Here is a 17,122-nt window from a genome sequence, read left to right on the forward strand (position 1 = left end):
TCCAGGCACAAAGAAGCACAAAGGAGGTGCCTTTGCCTGTCACTCCCCCCCTGCTGCACATCCTACAGAATGTGTATGTTTATGTCCAGATCCTGTCCTGCCCCTTCTGGGTGCTGTGCTGTTACTGCTGAGCCCACTGAAGGGCAATGACTCTTCATGGCTAAGGGCCCTGCTCCAAAGGTCCAACTCTGGTTGCTGCTGGAGTTTCTGGCACTGCTGAGTCACCATCCTCAGTGCAAACACCAGGTCCATGTCCATGCCCACAGCCAGGCTCAGCAGCTGTATGTGCAGGGAAACAACATTGAATCTCTGCTCTGGCATTGTGTGTAAAGTTTGTCCTTTTCTCTGTGCCTGTGGTGGCTGGCTTTGGGTTGTCTCCAGCCTAAATTATGAGCAAGATGAAAAGATGTGCCTCTTCCCAGAGCAACAAGGCAGGAAAAAAACAGGCACTAGTAGAAAATGAGCTAAACAAAACAAAACAAATTGTCATGGTGGTGGCAAAGTTGTGGTCTTGAATAACCAGAAGGTGCATGAAATCTCATAGTCATGTATGATAAAAAAATAATTTAAACAATAAGTCTTAGTTGTGTTACTTCCAGTCAATCCTTTATAGAAAAAGACATGTAAAGTTCCAGTTTACAAGCAATAGTTTTACACAGATGAGAATTTGATAAGTAGACACTCTTAGTTCTGATGGCTTCATCAAAGCTACTTTTGAGTGACTAATAAACTGTGAAAATGGCTCAGAAAAATGAACTCGGTTCACACAAGTTATTTCACAGCCATTATAATGTCTCAGTCTTTAAAAACAACTGCACTTTAATATACTTCTGTTTATTTAACCAATACTGTAGATAAAAGCTGATAAAACAGGTAAAACAATATAACTGTTAGAAAAATATTTTTAAACATACAACTTTTATTTACAGTTAGGCACAAGTTCCCCAACAACACATGGTCAGCTATGGAGGGAGCCTTATTGCATGGAGGTGATGTCAGTCCTGAGGGAAGGCTGTCACCAAACACCACTGCTGCAAAACTACCCCAACAGGGGGATAGTCCCTATCACAGTAAAAATCCAAAGTCCCAACACGTTTTACAACCTGTTCTTATATTTTTTCCTTCCATTTAGACGTAAAAAAAAAAAAAAGATGTTTGAGAGATTCTTTTATCATTAGTGCAAGAGAGGATGGCTTCCTGCAGCAGTGCCCTCACTGGGTGCTGCTCAGGGCTGGAATCTCTCGCTGCCATTGCCGGTTTGGGACTGGAACCCCCTGCTGCCATCGCTGTCCGTGCCTGCCCAGGGCTGGAAGCCCCCGGTGCCATCGCTGTCCGTGCCTGCCCGGGGCTGGAACCCCCCGGTGCCATCGCTGTCCGTGCCTGCCCAGGGCTGGAATCCCCTGCTGCCATCGCTGTCTGTGCCTGCCCGGGGCTGGAACCCCCCGGTGCCATCGCTGTCTGTGCCTGCCCAGGGCTGGAACCCCCCGGTGCCATCGCTGCCCGTGCCTGCCCAGGGCTGGAACCCCCCGGTGCCATCGCTGTCCGTGCCTGCCCGGGGCTGGAACCCCCCGGTGCCATCGCTGTCCGTGCCTGCCCGGGGCTGGAACCCCCCGGTGCCATCGCTGTCTGTGCCTGCCCGGGGCTGGAACCCCCCGGTGCCATCGCTGTCCGTGCCTGCCCAGGGCTGGAACCCCCTGCTGCCATCGCTGTCCTCCTCCAGCGCCGCTGCCCGGGCGCGCAGGGCGAGCGCCACGGCCCGGGACGTGCCGGGGCTCCGGCCGGGCGGGCTGGGCTCAGCGCCTGCTCGGCACAAGGCAAACAGCGTTAGAGGGAGCAGCCTCAATGCCAGAACAGCCCCTGCTCTGCAGGGATCTCTTCTGTCAAGTCTTTGCAATGAAGTTACATGGAGTTGAGACTGCCATGCAAGGTCCCATAGCCTTATTTTACCCTGAGCAGGGTGATGTTCTTGGGACTCTACCCCCTTTCACAGCAACACGTGAAGTCTGTTTCTAAACTGATTTAAATTTCTTGTCTGTCTGTTGGGTGCTCCTATACTCTCTAGTACACAAATACTGGTGGTCGGTCTTTACAAGTCACCACCAACACAGACCAAGCTACCAAAAAGCACAATCTGTAGAAAAAATTCACCCCACAAGCCCAGTTGTAGGGGGATAGAATATAAGAAAATAATGATAGTGTAGAAAGTAATCTTACCCCTAAGGAGTTGCAGCTGGGCCAATTATCAAAGATCAGGATCAGACCTGACTTTAACAGGACACAGCTGTAAGCAATGAGAAGAAGAGGGCTATAAAAGAGTGGGGTGGGAGGTTGAGAAGGAAACTGGAGTCAGTGGCTGCTTTGAGCAGAAGAAAGAGTCAGTGCTGTGAGGAGGTGTCCATGAGAAACACCAAGAAAGTATGGAACTTTTGTGATAAGAAGACAGCAGTATGGAACCCCTGCAATAAGATGGCAACACCCAGTCATTTTGTTTTCTCTCTACACAAGATGCTAAAATGCTGTGTCCCTGACTTGCAGCTGTCACACACTGTGTCTGTACATCAAACATTTTTACTGAGCTGAATTTTTAAAAGTTTTTTGTGTTTCATCTTAGTTGCTTACCTGGTGAAAAGTCACTGCTGCTTGAGATCTCAACAGAAAAGGGATGCTGAAAACAAAATTCACAAGCAGATTTAGGTCATGGTTTCCCTCCTGTGTGTGTTATCTTGTATTTGAAAAGATACCAGTTATCTGTAACCAAACCATATTCTGCAAGTCTTGAGCAAGTTTGTGATTATGAGTGTTCAATAGCTGTTCTGATCACATTTTTATATCTGTTCAAGTCAATCTTTAAAGTTATTTTCAAGCATACAGGACTTTGCCACACATACACCCATCACCTATGCCACACCCCAGATTCTATATAGGGGAATCTACATTTCCCTCTTTTGACCATCTCACCTCATTGTGGGATGTGTTTTGGCGTCTGTCAAATGCCCTTTCTGGGTAGCCTGGCACCTCCTGGGCAGGTTGCATGGATGGGTGGTATGAAGAGGAGCTTCTCTGAAAAACAGTGTTTGGCATCAGCAGTCTGTGATCTGGCTTCCAGCTGTGACTGTGTGGTCAGCACTGCTCATCTCCCTGCTCTCAGGGAGACGGCCTTTCTGCTAAATCCACAATGAGATCATTCTGGCATCTCCTTCTGAAATCTGATCTTAACAACTACAAGAACATCCACATGTGGGAGGTGACAAATCTCCCTCTCAGGAGTCCCACTTGTGACACTCAACACAAGCACATGTTGTCTGAAAATCCCAAGCACATAGAAAATGTCCCTCATATTCAGCTTACCTCTTCACAGTCAACATTTATTTGTATTATCACACACATATTTATAGTTAACAATATCAATTATTATCCATACTTGGTTTTTATTTATGTAATCATTTTAATGACAGACAGTCATACAGGGGGATTTGGTTTTTTGGGAGGAAGGAGAGGAACCTACCAAATACTTTTGCTCTATCTGTATTTAGGTCAAGGAGTATTTACTCAACCCAAATAAAAACGCCAGACAGCACATATATATCCACATTTTAGCATTAGTTTGATGGCTCAGCAGGCAGGACTGCCTTGAAAAATAAATTCAAGTTTAGTTATCAGTGTTGTATGGGATTTAAAAGGGGGTTAGGTCAAAGCACTCAGTTTTACCTCAGCTGAAAATACCCACAAATCACAGCCCCCTAAGGAAATGCATTGCTGGGGAGGAAGGCAGCCTCCTCCTTAGCCTAGGCAGGGTTCAGGTGTGACCAAACCCTTTGGTGACCATCACTGCACACGAACATTAGGAATGTTTTCTTGAAGTTTCATAACCATAAATTATATCTGGTGAGGGTAAGGACTTTTCTATATCCAGATTGAATTCCAACCTGGAACAAATAATTAGGGAACTTTCACACAGCATCCTTTTGCTGTCTGGAGTTAAGTAGCAAGCATTTAGATTAAATTTTAAGTATAGCCTTTTCCCAAAGCAGCAGGCTGTTTGCACAGCTGGAGGAGCCCCATGGACCTGCCCCAAGCAATTAAACAGCAGCAGCTGAGCAGTCAGACTGACCTGCTGGCCTCTTCCTCCCAGGCCAGACGAGCTTCTTCTCTTTGCCCTTTGCTCTCTTTGTAGCTTTTGGAGCAGAAACTTCTTATCTTGTCCTGCCTGTAGTCAAGATATATTTGATCATTAGCTGGAATGCACTAATTATCCTTGAAAGGATCAAGGCCTGTAAGTAACCAGTGACCAAAATAATTCCTTCTATTCTAAAATAATCTGTCTACAGAGGGAGCTGCAGCAACACATCTTGAAGATAAAATTCTTTTGCTGCAGCTCTTTGTGAGTTAAATTTCCCTGTAACTCCCATGAGGAAGGACTCCCACCCTCCTTTGCACAGTTATAGGAAAAACAGGTTACAGCCCCACAAAGCTGGATGAGACAATCAACAGAGAAGCCAAATTATACAAAAGATACAAATGAAAGCCAAACTTACATTAATAATTTGGTTATGTAAGAGTTTGATCATGGTCTTTCTTGCTTGTATTATTTGCCAGTAAAGATAAGTAACAATTCTAAACAAAACAAAATAAAAGGTCCATTATATGAGCACTTTATTCTAGTCAGTGTCTAGATAGAAATGTATCTTGTTCATTTTAACCCCTTAAAAGACTTAAATATACACATCTCTGTACACACACACAGAAAATAGATGTACACAATTACACAAAGAATGGCAAACACATGGATTTGCCTAAAACAAGGCAAATGCATGAAATTGCTTAAAACATTATTTTATAAAAGACCCAAAAATTTGTGGACTTGTATTCAAGATGAGAGGTCATTTAAGTGAGTGAACAATACAAGATGCATTTCAGATAACAAAATAACATAGAATGACTCTGTCATTGCCAGTTTTTTCCACTTAAGGCCTTTTTCTAGTTCTTTTCATTAGCAGATACTTACAGTACAGCAGTAGAGATGATGAAGAAGAAAAGTTCACTTGCAATTAAATTGTGGTAGATCCACACTACCCATTTTGAGGCAGTGTAGCTTTCCAGTGTCTGTATCCACTCATCAACTGCATCATACATGGAAGGCAAACCTCTGAAAGGGCCACATTCTTCTGAAGGCTTTAGCCTGAGAGTGTGGAAAAACAGCTACTTAAAGCTTTGTATGTTAACCAGTGAATTAGTTAATATTGTGATTTTGTACATCAAGATGCTCCTCAGTTTTCTATAGCCCTCTAATGTCTTTGGACTCCCAGGGTACTTCCATGATCTGTATTTCATTTTTAACTTGTGTTCCTCTCCAGCCATTAAATGCCCACTCAGACAATGCAGTGAGACATGAGCCCTTGCTGCAATGGATCAGCACCAAGCCCTGGAAGCACAACCTTGACATAAATATAACCTGTCAATCACTGTAGCACACACTACAGGAAATTGAAAAATTGGATTTTTTTAACATTTCACCACAAGGTGAAATCATTTCACCTTGCCTTCAGGGACATGAGTCACTGCAGATCTTCAGTAACAACAGAAGGTGGTAAGATAAGACAGCTCATTGTAAGAATTATCATTGTCAGGTAGACTGAAAGAGGAAAGTGTTTGCTTTGAAACTGAACCACTCCAGACAGTCTGAAATTCCCACTTGCCCTCAGGAAATGATAGCTCTGACAGCTTTCATCCCAACTGATTTCATGTGTCTCACTAAATACTGAAATCACATTGCTGACTATTGTCAAGAGAAAAGTGCATCCATGCTGCCCTCCTTCCTGTGGCCAGAGTGACACACACAGAACCAAAGCAGCTTTGAAATACTGGTAACAACCCAGATCCATTACTACAGGGTCAGCCTGCCTGCAGAAAGAGCCTCTGAAGTTCAGAATTAATCCAGGAGCTGACCTCAACTAAGTTTTCCCAGGTGTTTCTCTGCTGCAGACCCAGAATCACCAGTACTGTAAGTAAGCTGGGAACTAGGACTTGGTCACAGATACTTTTTTAAGAGGAGGAAAAGTAAAATTTTATGCCTTTAAACAGGAATCCAAAATGCAACTTTGTTTCTCCTCCTGCTTCCTCATGGGACGAGTTACTCAGTGAGTCACATTCTCAGAAGCTCACAGAGCAGATCTTGTTTTCAGAGCACAAAACAACTCATGAACACCTGAAACCTTCCACCAGCAGTTAATATAACTTCTTTTATAGAGAAATTCAGATCCTCTGCCTGGTATCAGGTCACACAGCACAGCGATCTTCCATACCTCCAGACAGTGACCCCAATGACAGACAGGACTCCAAGGAAGGAAGGACAAAACAGCAGGAAAATGAAGGATGTGGTCATTTGAGCAGTTCTCCAGACTTCACGAGGGGGCTGGCAATTCCTCATCAGACTGACCTTTAAAGAGAGGAAGGTGCTTTGGAATGCTCTTACCTGCCACTTCAGCTTGGTTTAAGTCAATCTGAAATTGCTGAAATAGCATCTATCAGAAATTTCCAAGACCAACTTTTATGTGAATTTGATAGAGTGTAGTTTTATAAAACTTCAATAATATAGTCTTAAAATAGTAAGAAGCAAAATGAGGTTCTGATGGGTTCTTCAGAAGTCTGCTGGGTAGAGTTTGCTTTTGTAGCATATGCAAACTCACGGTTCAGGGAAATTTTAATCCATCTTTCTACCTACAGCTTTGTTCTTCTACATTCAACACTACAAACTGCTTCATGACCTAACAAACAACTTCTCATCTGGTCATACTACCAAGACAAACAATTCTGAAAATAAGACATTTCCACCGTGATCTTCAGCTAAATCACCCTGCTTACACCTAGATAACTTCACAGAGGGGAGTTGCTGGGGAGTGACTGAGAGGCCAAAGACACAGCCACAGGCTAAATGTCTATATTGACATATGCACTTGCCCACTGTTAATTCTCCTGCCTTTAATTTTATTACTTTATTATGATGAATACATACAAAGTTTGTTACCTTTTTCACAAAAAATACTATAAGAAATGCTATCATCTGGATGCCAGGCAAGAGAGGTGAGAACAGGATACCAATCCTACAAGGAAGGATTTATAGGAGAAAAAAGTTACATCTTCACTAGTCACCATTCAGTTCTCAGTGCACTGAAAGCAGAAAAATACCACAATAACTTCATATACAGATAGTGTGGGATTAGTTGGAAATGTGATTTTGTTACCCTTGATCCTCTAACAGTAAGTCCACCTTTGAAAATACGCAATCTCAAACACACATATTATGCACAGGTCTGCAGAACCCTCTTATAATTGGGGTAACATACTCAATTCTTGGAAATCAAGCATCTTTTCCAGTATTTAATACTGAGAGTATTTTATCAAGAACATCATCCCAGTGAGGAAGTAAACAAAACTTCAGGATATTCCTACAGGAACTCATCAGGTTTCTCCCAGACCAGGTGGCCAGCAGGTAAATTACTGACTGAAGGTATTGTTGCTTTGTTACACATAATTACTTTGGCAAGTCACAGTCCCTACCAAAGGCACTGAATAGCTCATCTCCCAGTTATTTATCCTGTTCTTTCTGGGAAACACCCACAAACAGAATAAGATTCTTTCCATGATAGTTCTACATGCAAATGAAGTTTTGGCTGTAAGTTTAACACTTACCAGGTCAAAGTCTGTGCATAGATCAAATCTAAAACATTTCGTCCGATATCAAATTCTGGCAGCCCCAGGCTCACACAGATTGTAGTTCCAATAATTCTGGGGAGAAAAAAAAACTATAGTTCAACAGCAATTGCTAAATGATAAAGTCCTCTGTAGAAATCCCTGTAAATGGCCTTCTGAAAACAAGCATCTGTGACAAATTATTCAGAGGCTGATTACTGTCATACAAAGGAGCCACAACTTGTTCATTAGACAGCGCAGCAAAAATGAATCAATTTGGCAAAAATAAATCCTGTAAAACAAAGCAGGGTTGAAGAAAGACCTAGTACATGTTGCACACAACTGAAACAGAGATCCAACAAGGATTTCTTACTGTATCAGACATATCTATACTGTAGTAACTACTTGTGGCTTCAAGCACAAGTATTCTTCTGCTAAAGCAGCTGAAATGGCAAGGGACCTCAGAACAAAACTGTAACAGCTTTTTCAGGTCATGACAATTTTAATCATTAATAAAAAAAATGAAATTTGTACACTGATACTCTTAATGTACCCTCAAATACATCCTACTTCAAACTAACTGAGGTTGCAAGGAGCTGAAACAGACCGGTGAGCAAGTACTGAGAGGATTCCTACTGAGGACCAACAATCCCCTTTAGTCACCTCAGTTTTCCTGAGCTGGGGAGACAGTTTTATGCTCGTTGTAGTGAGAGCAACAAAGATTTTGGTAACTATCACATCTTGATACCACCTTATCAACTGCATCACCAACAGAGCTGGGCTTTCAGGAGGTTACTCTCAGCACAAAATGTTAAATACAAGCAATTGTACTTTGAACCTTTCATGTCTACGTCAGGTGCTTTTGCCCAGTTTATGGGAGGCCATTCATCACAGCTGACATTGCAATTTTAGCTCTGTGACTTTCTGCTGGGAGGTGGTTTCCTACTGAACACAACAAGAACAGGAGGATTGAAGTACACTGGCAAGAGCTGTGGAGGAAAAGTCCTCAAGAACTTCTCAACATTGTCTTGTACAAATTAAAGAAGAAGTTAACAAAGCCCTACCTTGTAAACCAGTCTTGTTCAAATCATGGGCAGAGAGCAAACAATGGATCTCCTACACAAAAGTATGGCCAGGGATCTAAATGCTCTGTAGAGCTGGCAAGCATTTCAATATTGCCTAAGCCATAAGCAATGTTTGGCACTAAGAACAACAGATGTCAGAAGTAAATTACTTTTTCCTTACATCCACTTCACAATACTTTCTCATTTATCATGCTGGACACTTCTACCTTTGAGAGACTCATTATATGCTTAATAAGACTGATAAAATCAGATTTAAACTTGTGGGCACTGTAGTGACATACTGAGAGGGGAAAAATCACAGTGGGTACACCAAGGAAAGGCAGCAGTGTGCCCATGCTTGTGCAGAGAAGATGGATTTGGCCTGAGACAACTGATTGTCACCTCAGTCTCAGGAAATCCATGAGAGTAGAATGTGGCTTCCCCCCTGCATGTGTTTCCATCTCCAAAGGGGAAAAGGACACACTGACCTCCTTCTAAGGAGGAACAGCAATAGACACAAGGCATGTACACAGAGACTCTGCCTGGTAGGGAAAATCAAGGAAACTTCATGGCCACTTCATGCTTCTGCTGGACTTTTCTCACATGGAGAAAACAGATCATATCTTTGGGTAATGAATGAAAAGGAGATTAGAAAAGTAGAACTCACCTTCGTAAAAACTCTCCAAAGAAAGAGCCAAGCAAACAAAATATGAAGTCAACTAGAACAAGACGATAGATATCTTGGCCAACCAAAGTTTCCCAGCACTTTAAGAAACAGAAGAAAAAAACCAAATCAAACTAGAATTTAAAAATTATGCTATTGTTCCCAAATGCTTGGGTATCTGAAACTTAATCAAAGATCTGAAATCTTGATCAAATATATTCTAGCAGCCTAGCAAATCATGGTTGACTTCCCAGTGAACAATGCTGCCATCCAGCTGAGACTTGAGCTGGGCCATTCATATTTTCCTGCTGCTGATTTGTCTCAAGTTGCTAATAACAATTGTTAGGGTAGGAAACTCAGCTTCCCAAGACAACACACATGCTCCTCTTTGCTGAAGCAAGTCTCTTATCCAAGTGGTTCCTAACCTGGCACTGCAAGTCATAGATTTGTGTTTTGAAACTTTACCTGTGACTCTGAGGTAGCCACGATGTTCAGCCAGTAGTAGCACAATATTCCAACAATTGAGATTTTCAGGATGATATTTCTAAAAAGAAGAAGTAACAGTAACTGCACCAACAGCTGGTCCATACCTGGAGGGAGTGATGGCAGGATGACCACTGGTCACACTTTTTACCTCCTCTTGGCACTGCAGAGTGCCAGGACTAGCAGGAGCTCTCCTGGGAGCTCAGGTGTGGCATTGTTCTATTGTCCGGGCAGGAGGGGAGCTGGGCATGACAACCTTGGCACAACATCTGCTTAACAGGCTGCTGGCAGGCTGTGGGGGCTCCTCAGGGGAGGGAGGGCTGAGGGACACCAGGGGTTGGGCCGGGTAAATGCCAGGCATCTGTTTTTAAGTGAGATGATCTCAGTTCTCTCTCTATTACCCTTCCCTGTCTGGTGAGGGGCCAACAGCCATGAGGCCATCAAGGAGTGCTACAGGCCCAGGTCACAGTGCACCCAGCTGGGAGGGAAACCATTCCTCACCCTCATGCACAGATATAACATCCAGAAGATCATGAAAGACAAAAGGTCATGATGACAAGAGTGTACAGAAGCCTTTGGAGAAGATGAATTTTCCTCCATAGCTCCCTATTCCCCCCACACCACCCAGACACAGCTTTGTATCAAAAAGAACTCAGACAACTTCAGGCTGAAAGCACTAAGAGGTGGCAGCAAGAAATACCTGACAATAGTGACATATATGTGCTGTCCAGGAGTCTGAAACTTCTCCAGGTGCCCAAGCCAGGAGAAGAGGAATGGGACCAATGTGTTGAGGAGAGACACAATCACAGGTAGCACCAACATGGCAGATTGTCTCTGTAGATCATTGCTATACCCTTTCATAAACAGCTAAGAGAGGAAAAAAATATAATGAAACAACCCAGACTTAGAGCCTTAACCAAAATGCTGTCTCAAGGTGTGTCCACAGGGAAGCCCCTGGCTCACCTCCCTGATGTTCTCATGTTTTAGGGGCCCATGAGCAGCAGCACAGTGACCCTCTCCCCTTCCCCTAAATTATGTGGGACCAAGGGTGGGAGCCCCAGCCCAAATGCAGCTCCTGGGGAAGAAGGGACAGGTCCTGCTGGGGCTGCTTCTTGCTGTTTCTCACCAGGTGCACTGTCCCTAAGCTGACCATGGGCCCAGACAAGCAGCTGCTGGAGAGAGGAGGGAGATTTGCTCAGATCCCTCAGCTCCCTCACTCTTGCCATAGTCCCCAGTGGGGCAGGCCTTGTCAAGCAGCTCTTTAGGGCCAGCAGAAATTGTGTGTGCTCTGGCAGCAACAACAACAACTCTGTCTGTGCTCCTCATTGCTAACAGAGTTCACACTCAGTGTGAAATACCTGTGTGGAAAAATGCAAATTCTGGCCTTACCTCGAGGTTATTAATGGAGAGGAAGTAAACACCAGCACAAGCAGCTACTGCTGTTGCCAGGGAAACAACCCAAGCAAGGAGATGAGTAGCAATATGAACAAATCTCTCCATCACAGAAAAATTTACAACTTCTTTGTTTACTTCAGTGAGATCTTCCTGCAAAGAAACAATTTCTAATAAAGAAGTTTTTAGTCAATAGCACAAGGCAAAACTTGTTTCAGGGCACTACCAGAGAAACTGAATGAAAGATTATTGCTCTAGAAGATGGGCAGAGTAATATCCTAGGAACATTTACTGGGCAATTTTGTGTTCCTATCCTAGAAGTCAAGTTTCACAGAAAATATTTCCAGCCTGCCTTTTGTTTATAAAATAGTTAAATAGCAGGAAGGAGAAAAACCTGAATAAATACTCTGTATGGCAAATATTTAATAGTCACAGAGACTTGTTCAATAGAACAGAAGCACACAAATATTTATATGTAGCTCAATGAGAAAAGGGAAACAAGCAGCTAAGCCAATGCCAGGAGCTCAGACCAAATGAAACTCAGGAAGTCAGGAAGATTTGAATCTCTTAGGCACAGGACTAGCATACTTGTGTTACTCTGCCAGAGACTTGTATGTGCACACACAAATTTGTATGCACAACTAAGTCTCCAACAGAATGACTCACACACATTAGTTGTGTACCTCCTGTGGTTTGTACCTTTATCTGTGTGAGGAGATTCTTCTGTTGCAGCTTCACAGCTTCTTCATTAGTTATATTGAAGTCCCAAGTACAGAGCAGCTTGCTGGCATTCACAGAGGATGCCTTTGTAAACCTAAAGTTACTGGAGAAGAGTCTTGCCATGCTGCAATGAAAATTAAATTGGTCAGATGTGTAACAGGGAAATTCATCAAGTCTGTACACAGGGCAAGGAGGGAGATTTGTCAGTTTTTCCATCCCATCACAAGTTTATTGGACCTATGTCAGAGCATGTCACATACAACAATGTGGAAAATAAACTTTAATGTAAGAAACTCTAGCATTTCCATCTCAAGATTGTTGCTGACAATCTTTACCTCTGTAAGGCCACATCAATTAGAAACAATATTAGGAGCAACAGCTTACAAAAGGGCATCACAATATTTCCAGTTTGAAGTGGGATTTTCTGTATGTTCTTCACTATTTTGCAGTTATTTTTAATTTCTGTAATAAAGGTTTGATTCCTGGAGACTATCTTTTGAGCAGAAATTTCTACTTAAACTCTACACCTGTAAATAGGGACTTACAGAAACATACTCAAGTAATTATTACCTCTAACTGGGTGGAGGATGGGATTTTTTATTGTGTGGGTATTTTCCCCTTAATATAAGAGAAACAAGAATTCACAGTCAGTTTACCTGAACAACAAGATAAGAAAACAGATGACAAAATATATTCCAACAGTGAAAATATAGGCCAGCTGCATGTTGTAGGATGGACCATTCTCCACTTTACTGATTGTAGCATTGGTGTAAAAGCCATAGTAGAGAACTGTTTGTTGAAAATAACCCTGAAAAGACAAGGGCCATCATTCAGAATATTTGCTCTCACCTCCATGGTAGGAAGCATCATCATCTGAAGAAAAATTACTGGAGGTGGGAGCTGTCCTATTCCTTATCATGAAATCAGAGGTGTGATTAAATTTAAATACTTACAGCTCCAGTGAGCAGCTCCAGGCCCGTGAATGAAAGGTTATTTGGTTCTGCTGCCAGAAACTGAGGAATTGTGATGAAACCAAAGTTTATGAGGAAAGAGAAGATGTTAAAATTTAGCAGCCACTTCAAGAAAACAAAATAAGAAAGAACACTTGTTCCAAACTCAGCACCAATGATCTTCAGACTCTTGTGCCATGGCCGCAGTTGTTGAAAAAATTCTGAAAGGGCGTTTCCAAATCGCCGAAATGACTGCAGGGAAAAACAGGAGAGACATCTATCTCAGCAAGCAAACAGGACTCAACTTCATAGAATAAAACTTCACATTTTAATGCTGCAGTCTCATTTTGATGTTCAGAATGGATTTGCGCCACTCCATGCACCATAAGATGGTGAACTGGTGCTCCTAAGTGCTCCTGCTGTGCAAGGCATTGCTAATGAACACTGCAGCAATTAACTGGATCTTTGGTAGGTAACATGAAGCAAGACACCAGATTCCTCTGGAGGCAGTGCTAACATTGCAGCTAGAGTGGTTTGCTCTGCTGTGGCTGACAGAAGTTTCTGGCACTTACCACTCCCGGTGCTCCCCGTGTCCACTGAGCACCACGATGCCGTGATTTTTTGGTTCTTTCTTTCAGAACTTTGTTTCTGTGGAAGAGCAGGGCAGGGGTGACAAGCACTATAGTATGAGTTATAATTGAATCAAGAAGCCAAAGAAGATGCTGCAAATACAGTTTCAGCTCTGTGCACACAAACAGAATTAGTACAACATGGAGATGTTCTTACTGGTTCATTTTATATCAGCTGATACCTTGGCTCCTGTCCTTGCTATGACAGCATGTTCTAACCCCTCCAGTAACTCACACTGGCAGCAGAATTTACACATATTTTGTAAGGAGACAAAAGGATGGCTGAGATCATATGGTCTCTTCTCCATTTTCAATGACCAATATCCAAGTTTACTTTGAAAATAAATCTCTGGTCATCATTTATAACCAAATCTCAGGACCATGATATTCTGTTTTATATTACTGTGAGAGATTCTTCTTATCTGCATCATTAAATTATTTTCTCTTGCAAGACATTAACTCTTTAAGAATGCATTAAAACAAAGTGGCAAACCAAAACTCAGCACATGGCGAACTCCCATAGTTGATAGCTAGATATAAATGTTTTTAAACATTTGCAAACATTTACAGACATTTGCTAGAAGTAAATGTTTTTAAAACTAAACACAAACTTTTATTTTTACCTGATCTCTCTCTTTTTTCTCATGGTCTTTGGCATCTTCTGGATTGCTTTAATCCTTTCATTGCTGGACATACTTGCAAGACTTCCAATTAAATCTTCCTCTATATCAAACCCATGCAAAAAACAAAATTTGGGGATAACAATACAGTAAATTTTATACACAACCTGAAATGGATATAACAACATCCCTCATTTACACTGCTACCAAGGTGTGTAAGCTGAGACTTAATTATTTTGCCCAGAATATCTTCAGCTCCCTCAGAACTCTAAATCAGATGCAAGTAGTCCAATAATGTTCATACAAAGAGCTGCCATATAAAGGAAAATTAAATACTGACAAAACTCCAAGATTCTGGTCCACTTGATCATGCTTGATAGTTGCACTTCTATCATGCTACATATTGACTTGAAAATTAAACTTTTGCTTTATTTATTCTGTAATTTTAGTTTATGTCAGTGCTCCTACTTATCACTACCTATTCCACAGACACACCTCTCTGACCTGGCAATCGGGCTGCTTCTGCATAGCTGGAATTTGATGCTAACTCTAGGCACAGTGGCTGAAAACAATCTATTAGCTGGTCAAACAAATTCTGATAAAGAGCTCAGCATTTCTTTCTACAATTTAACACCTTCATACTGCACTTAATGTCATTTATCATGGGATTTGAGTGTGTTAGGAGAGCATAAAAGATTAATCACTACCATAACACAAACCTAAACTGTCCCCATGACCACAGAAGGACTGAACACACAGTTCTGGTGAGAAACAGAGCAGCATCAACCACAGCATCCTTGTACAAGACACTGTCAAATCAGATCCCCTTATCTAGACCCCTACCTTCCCTGCACACTGGATCTGCTTCAGGCATGCTGGACGAAGTCATGAAGATCTCATCGGGGGGCCTTCGGTTGCGTCTCCGAATGAAGCTGTCTGAATTGGATAACACACATTCCTTAGGAAGCCCAGAGACTCCTGACAATTTACTTAAGAAATTCAAATTTCACTTTGACAAGAACAAGGTAAAAGTGTATCCATTAATCTCACTAACTTCATACAAACACACTCCCCCGCTCACTTTCCTGGTTGTCTTTGACAAGCACAAGAAATTTTTCAGATAAATGCTGGAAAAGAGGGGCTGAACCCAGTCTTCAGCTGTCATGGAGAACTCCATCTAACCCGTTCACAAATGCACACCTTCACTATTCAAGACTTTCTTCTTAGAAGACAAGGCCTTTCTTTAAAAATCCTTCCCCAGCCTTCAGGGGATCATTTTGGAATCACACTCCTTCATGCTGAGTAAGTTCTATGTGCCAAACTCCCATTTCCCTGGGGCCAAAATGCAGCTGCTCTCTGCACCTTCTCGTGCACTTATTCAAACAGGTGACTACACTCCTGAAAAGCATCTGCCTCCCAGCCATGACACAGATGAGTTTAGCCACAGCTTCCCTTGCCTGGCCTTCCCAGTGAGATAATGGCCAGTCCCAGTGTCACATCCCAGCGTGGAGCTCAGCTCACTGATGTGGAAGGACCCCACTTTTGACCCCTTTTATTATGTGAAGGTATTCATACCTGAACAAGAAGGCTTTAAAATATTTATTAGTATTATTTTATGGAGGGCAAGACTGACATGCAATATTGTGATGCACCACAATCCTTACCCTCTGATCCACTGGAAATTCCATGAGTGTAGGGATAATCCAGCATATAGGAGGTAGAATGTGGGGTGTAAGTCAGTTCTGGCTCAGGCTCAAAGGAAATATTTTCTTTAAAGGAAATCAGAGTTACACAAAGCTGCAAACTGCTCTGGGTTATTTACAGACACAGAATGCCAAGCCTATGACAAAACACAGATCTAGTGCCAACACAGCAACCTAGTCCCTCAACAAAACTCCCATATTCCACCCCAATGTACATCTTAGTACTCAACACCTTATTCAGTCCATACAAAACAATATTTATCCATCTGTTAGTACCACAATCCCTGGAATTGCTAATAAAACACATGAACTGTTTAAAAAAACCATAAGGCTGAAAATATTTAGCAAGTAGAGCTTTGCAGAGCAGCAGGACTCCCTCAGGACAGAGCCAAGTGTTATTTGCTCCAGGCATTCTCTAAGCTGGTCACATGAGAAATTACATACCTGTGAAATTCCCATATGGACTTGTGCTGGGTAAATCCTGGCTGTAGTCAGAACCAGGGCCCAGGGAAACCATTGGGATGGCCACAGGGTAGTTCTGCTCCCTGCCTCTGTGCTCTCCATAGTAATCAGACTGAGATGAATCATGAGGAGTTTGGTGAGAGAATGGGTTCCTTTGAGAGCTCCCCCTGGGTAAGCAATGAAAAAGAAAATCCTGACTGTCATAAAAACCCTCAGTAGGTATCCTGAATTTGAGTATGTTATAAAACAAGCTATGATACTGAGAGATATTTTGTATTTAGAACTTCAACAACATAATTCTGATTTGGTCATCAAATGAATTAAGAAGCTAAAATTTTCTCCACCTGAAGGTCTAACTAAGCAGGAATACTGGCTCGGAAAACAAAGATATGCAAGGTTATATCCCATTGTGAAAATTATTTGAGCTAAAAAATATGTACAACATTATGCCATAAATAAATTTAACTAAAATTCATCCAACATGTAAAAAGTAAACACATCATTTTCTTTGAATGCTGCCTTCCTAGTAACAGTTTTAAAAACTTGTCTGAGAATGAAAGCATAAAGGAGGGATTCAAATAAATCCACAAATTAAAGCTCCAGAGAAGATGTTCTGCATATAAATGAATATTTCTTATGGCACAGTCCCAGAGCAAAATTAAATAAACTCACCTTCTATCAATCTCCAGTGTCTCTGAGAAGTGGTAGTCTGGATTTTCAAATGCTTCATTGTAATGATAAGACAT

General features: G+C 42.1%; 1 protein-coding gene across 1 annotated transcript; it reads right to left on the minus strand.

Moving 5' to 3' along the window:
* Positions 1 to 1,225: 1,225 nt before the first annotated feature.
* Positions 1,226 to 17,122, minus strand: TMC5 (transmembrane channel like 5). The gene is made up of 22 exons (XM_058035818.1): positions 17,049 to 17,122; positions 16,359 to 16,543; positions 15,876 to 15,980; positions 15,055 to 15,147; positions 14,215 to 14,314; positions 13,535 to 13,610; positions 12,966 to 13,214; positions 12,669 to 12,820; positions 11,992 to 12,136; positions 11,290 to 11,445; positions 10,601 to 10,767; positions 9,883 to 9,961; positions 9,421 to 9,518; positions 7,690 to 7,785; positions 7,025 to 7,100; positions 6,303 to 6,436; positions 5,006 to 5,179; positions 4,536 to 4,614; positions 4,112 to 4,207; positions 2,959 to 3,060; positions 2,620 to 2,665; positions 1,226 to 1,800 (listed from the first exon to the last, which is right to left on the minus strand). Exons 1-22 carry the CDS (start codon positions 17,120 to 17,122, stop codon positions 1,226 to 1,228), a joined length of 3,057 nt encoding a protein of 1,018 aa, XP_057891801.1.

This window comes from Melospiza georgiana, chromosome 16, assembly GCF_028018845.1.
Source record: "Melospiza georgiana isolate bMelGeo1 chromosome 16, bMelGeo1.pri, whole genome shotgun sequence".
NCBI classification, from domain to species: domain Eukaryota; kingdom Metazoa; phylum Chordata; class Aves; order Passeriformes; family Passerellidae; genus Melospiza; species Melospiza georgiana.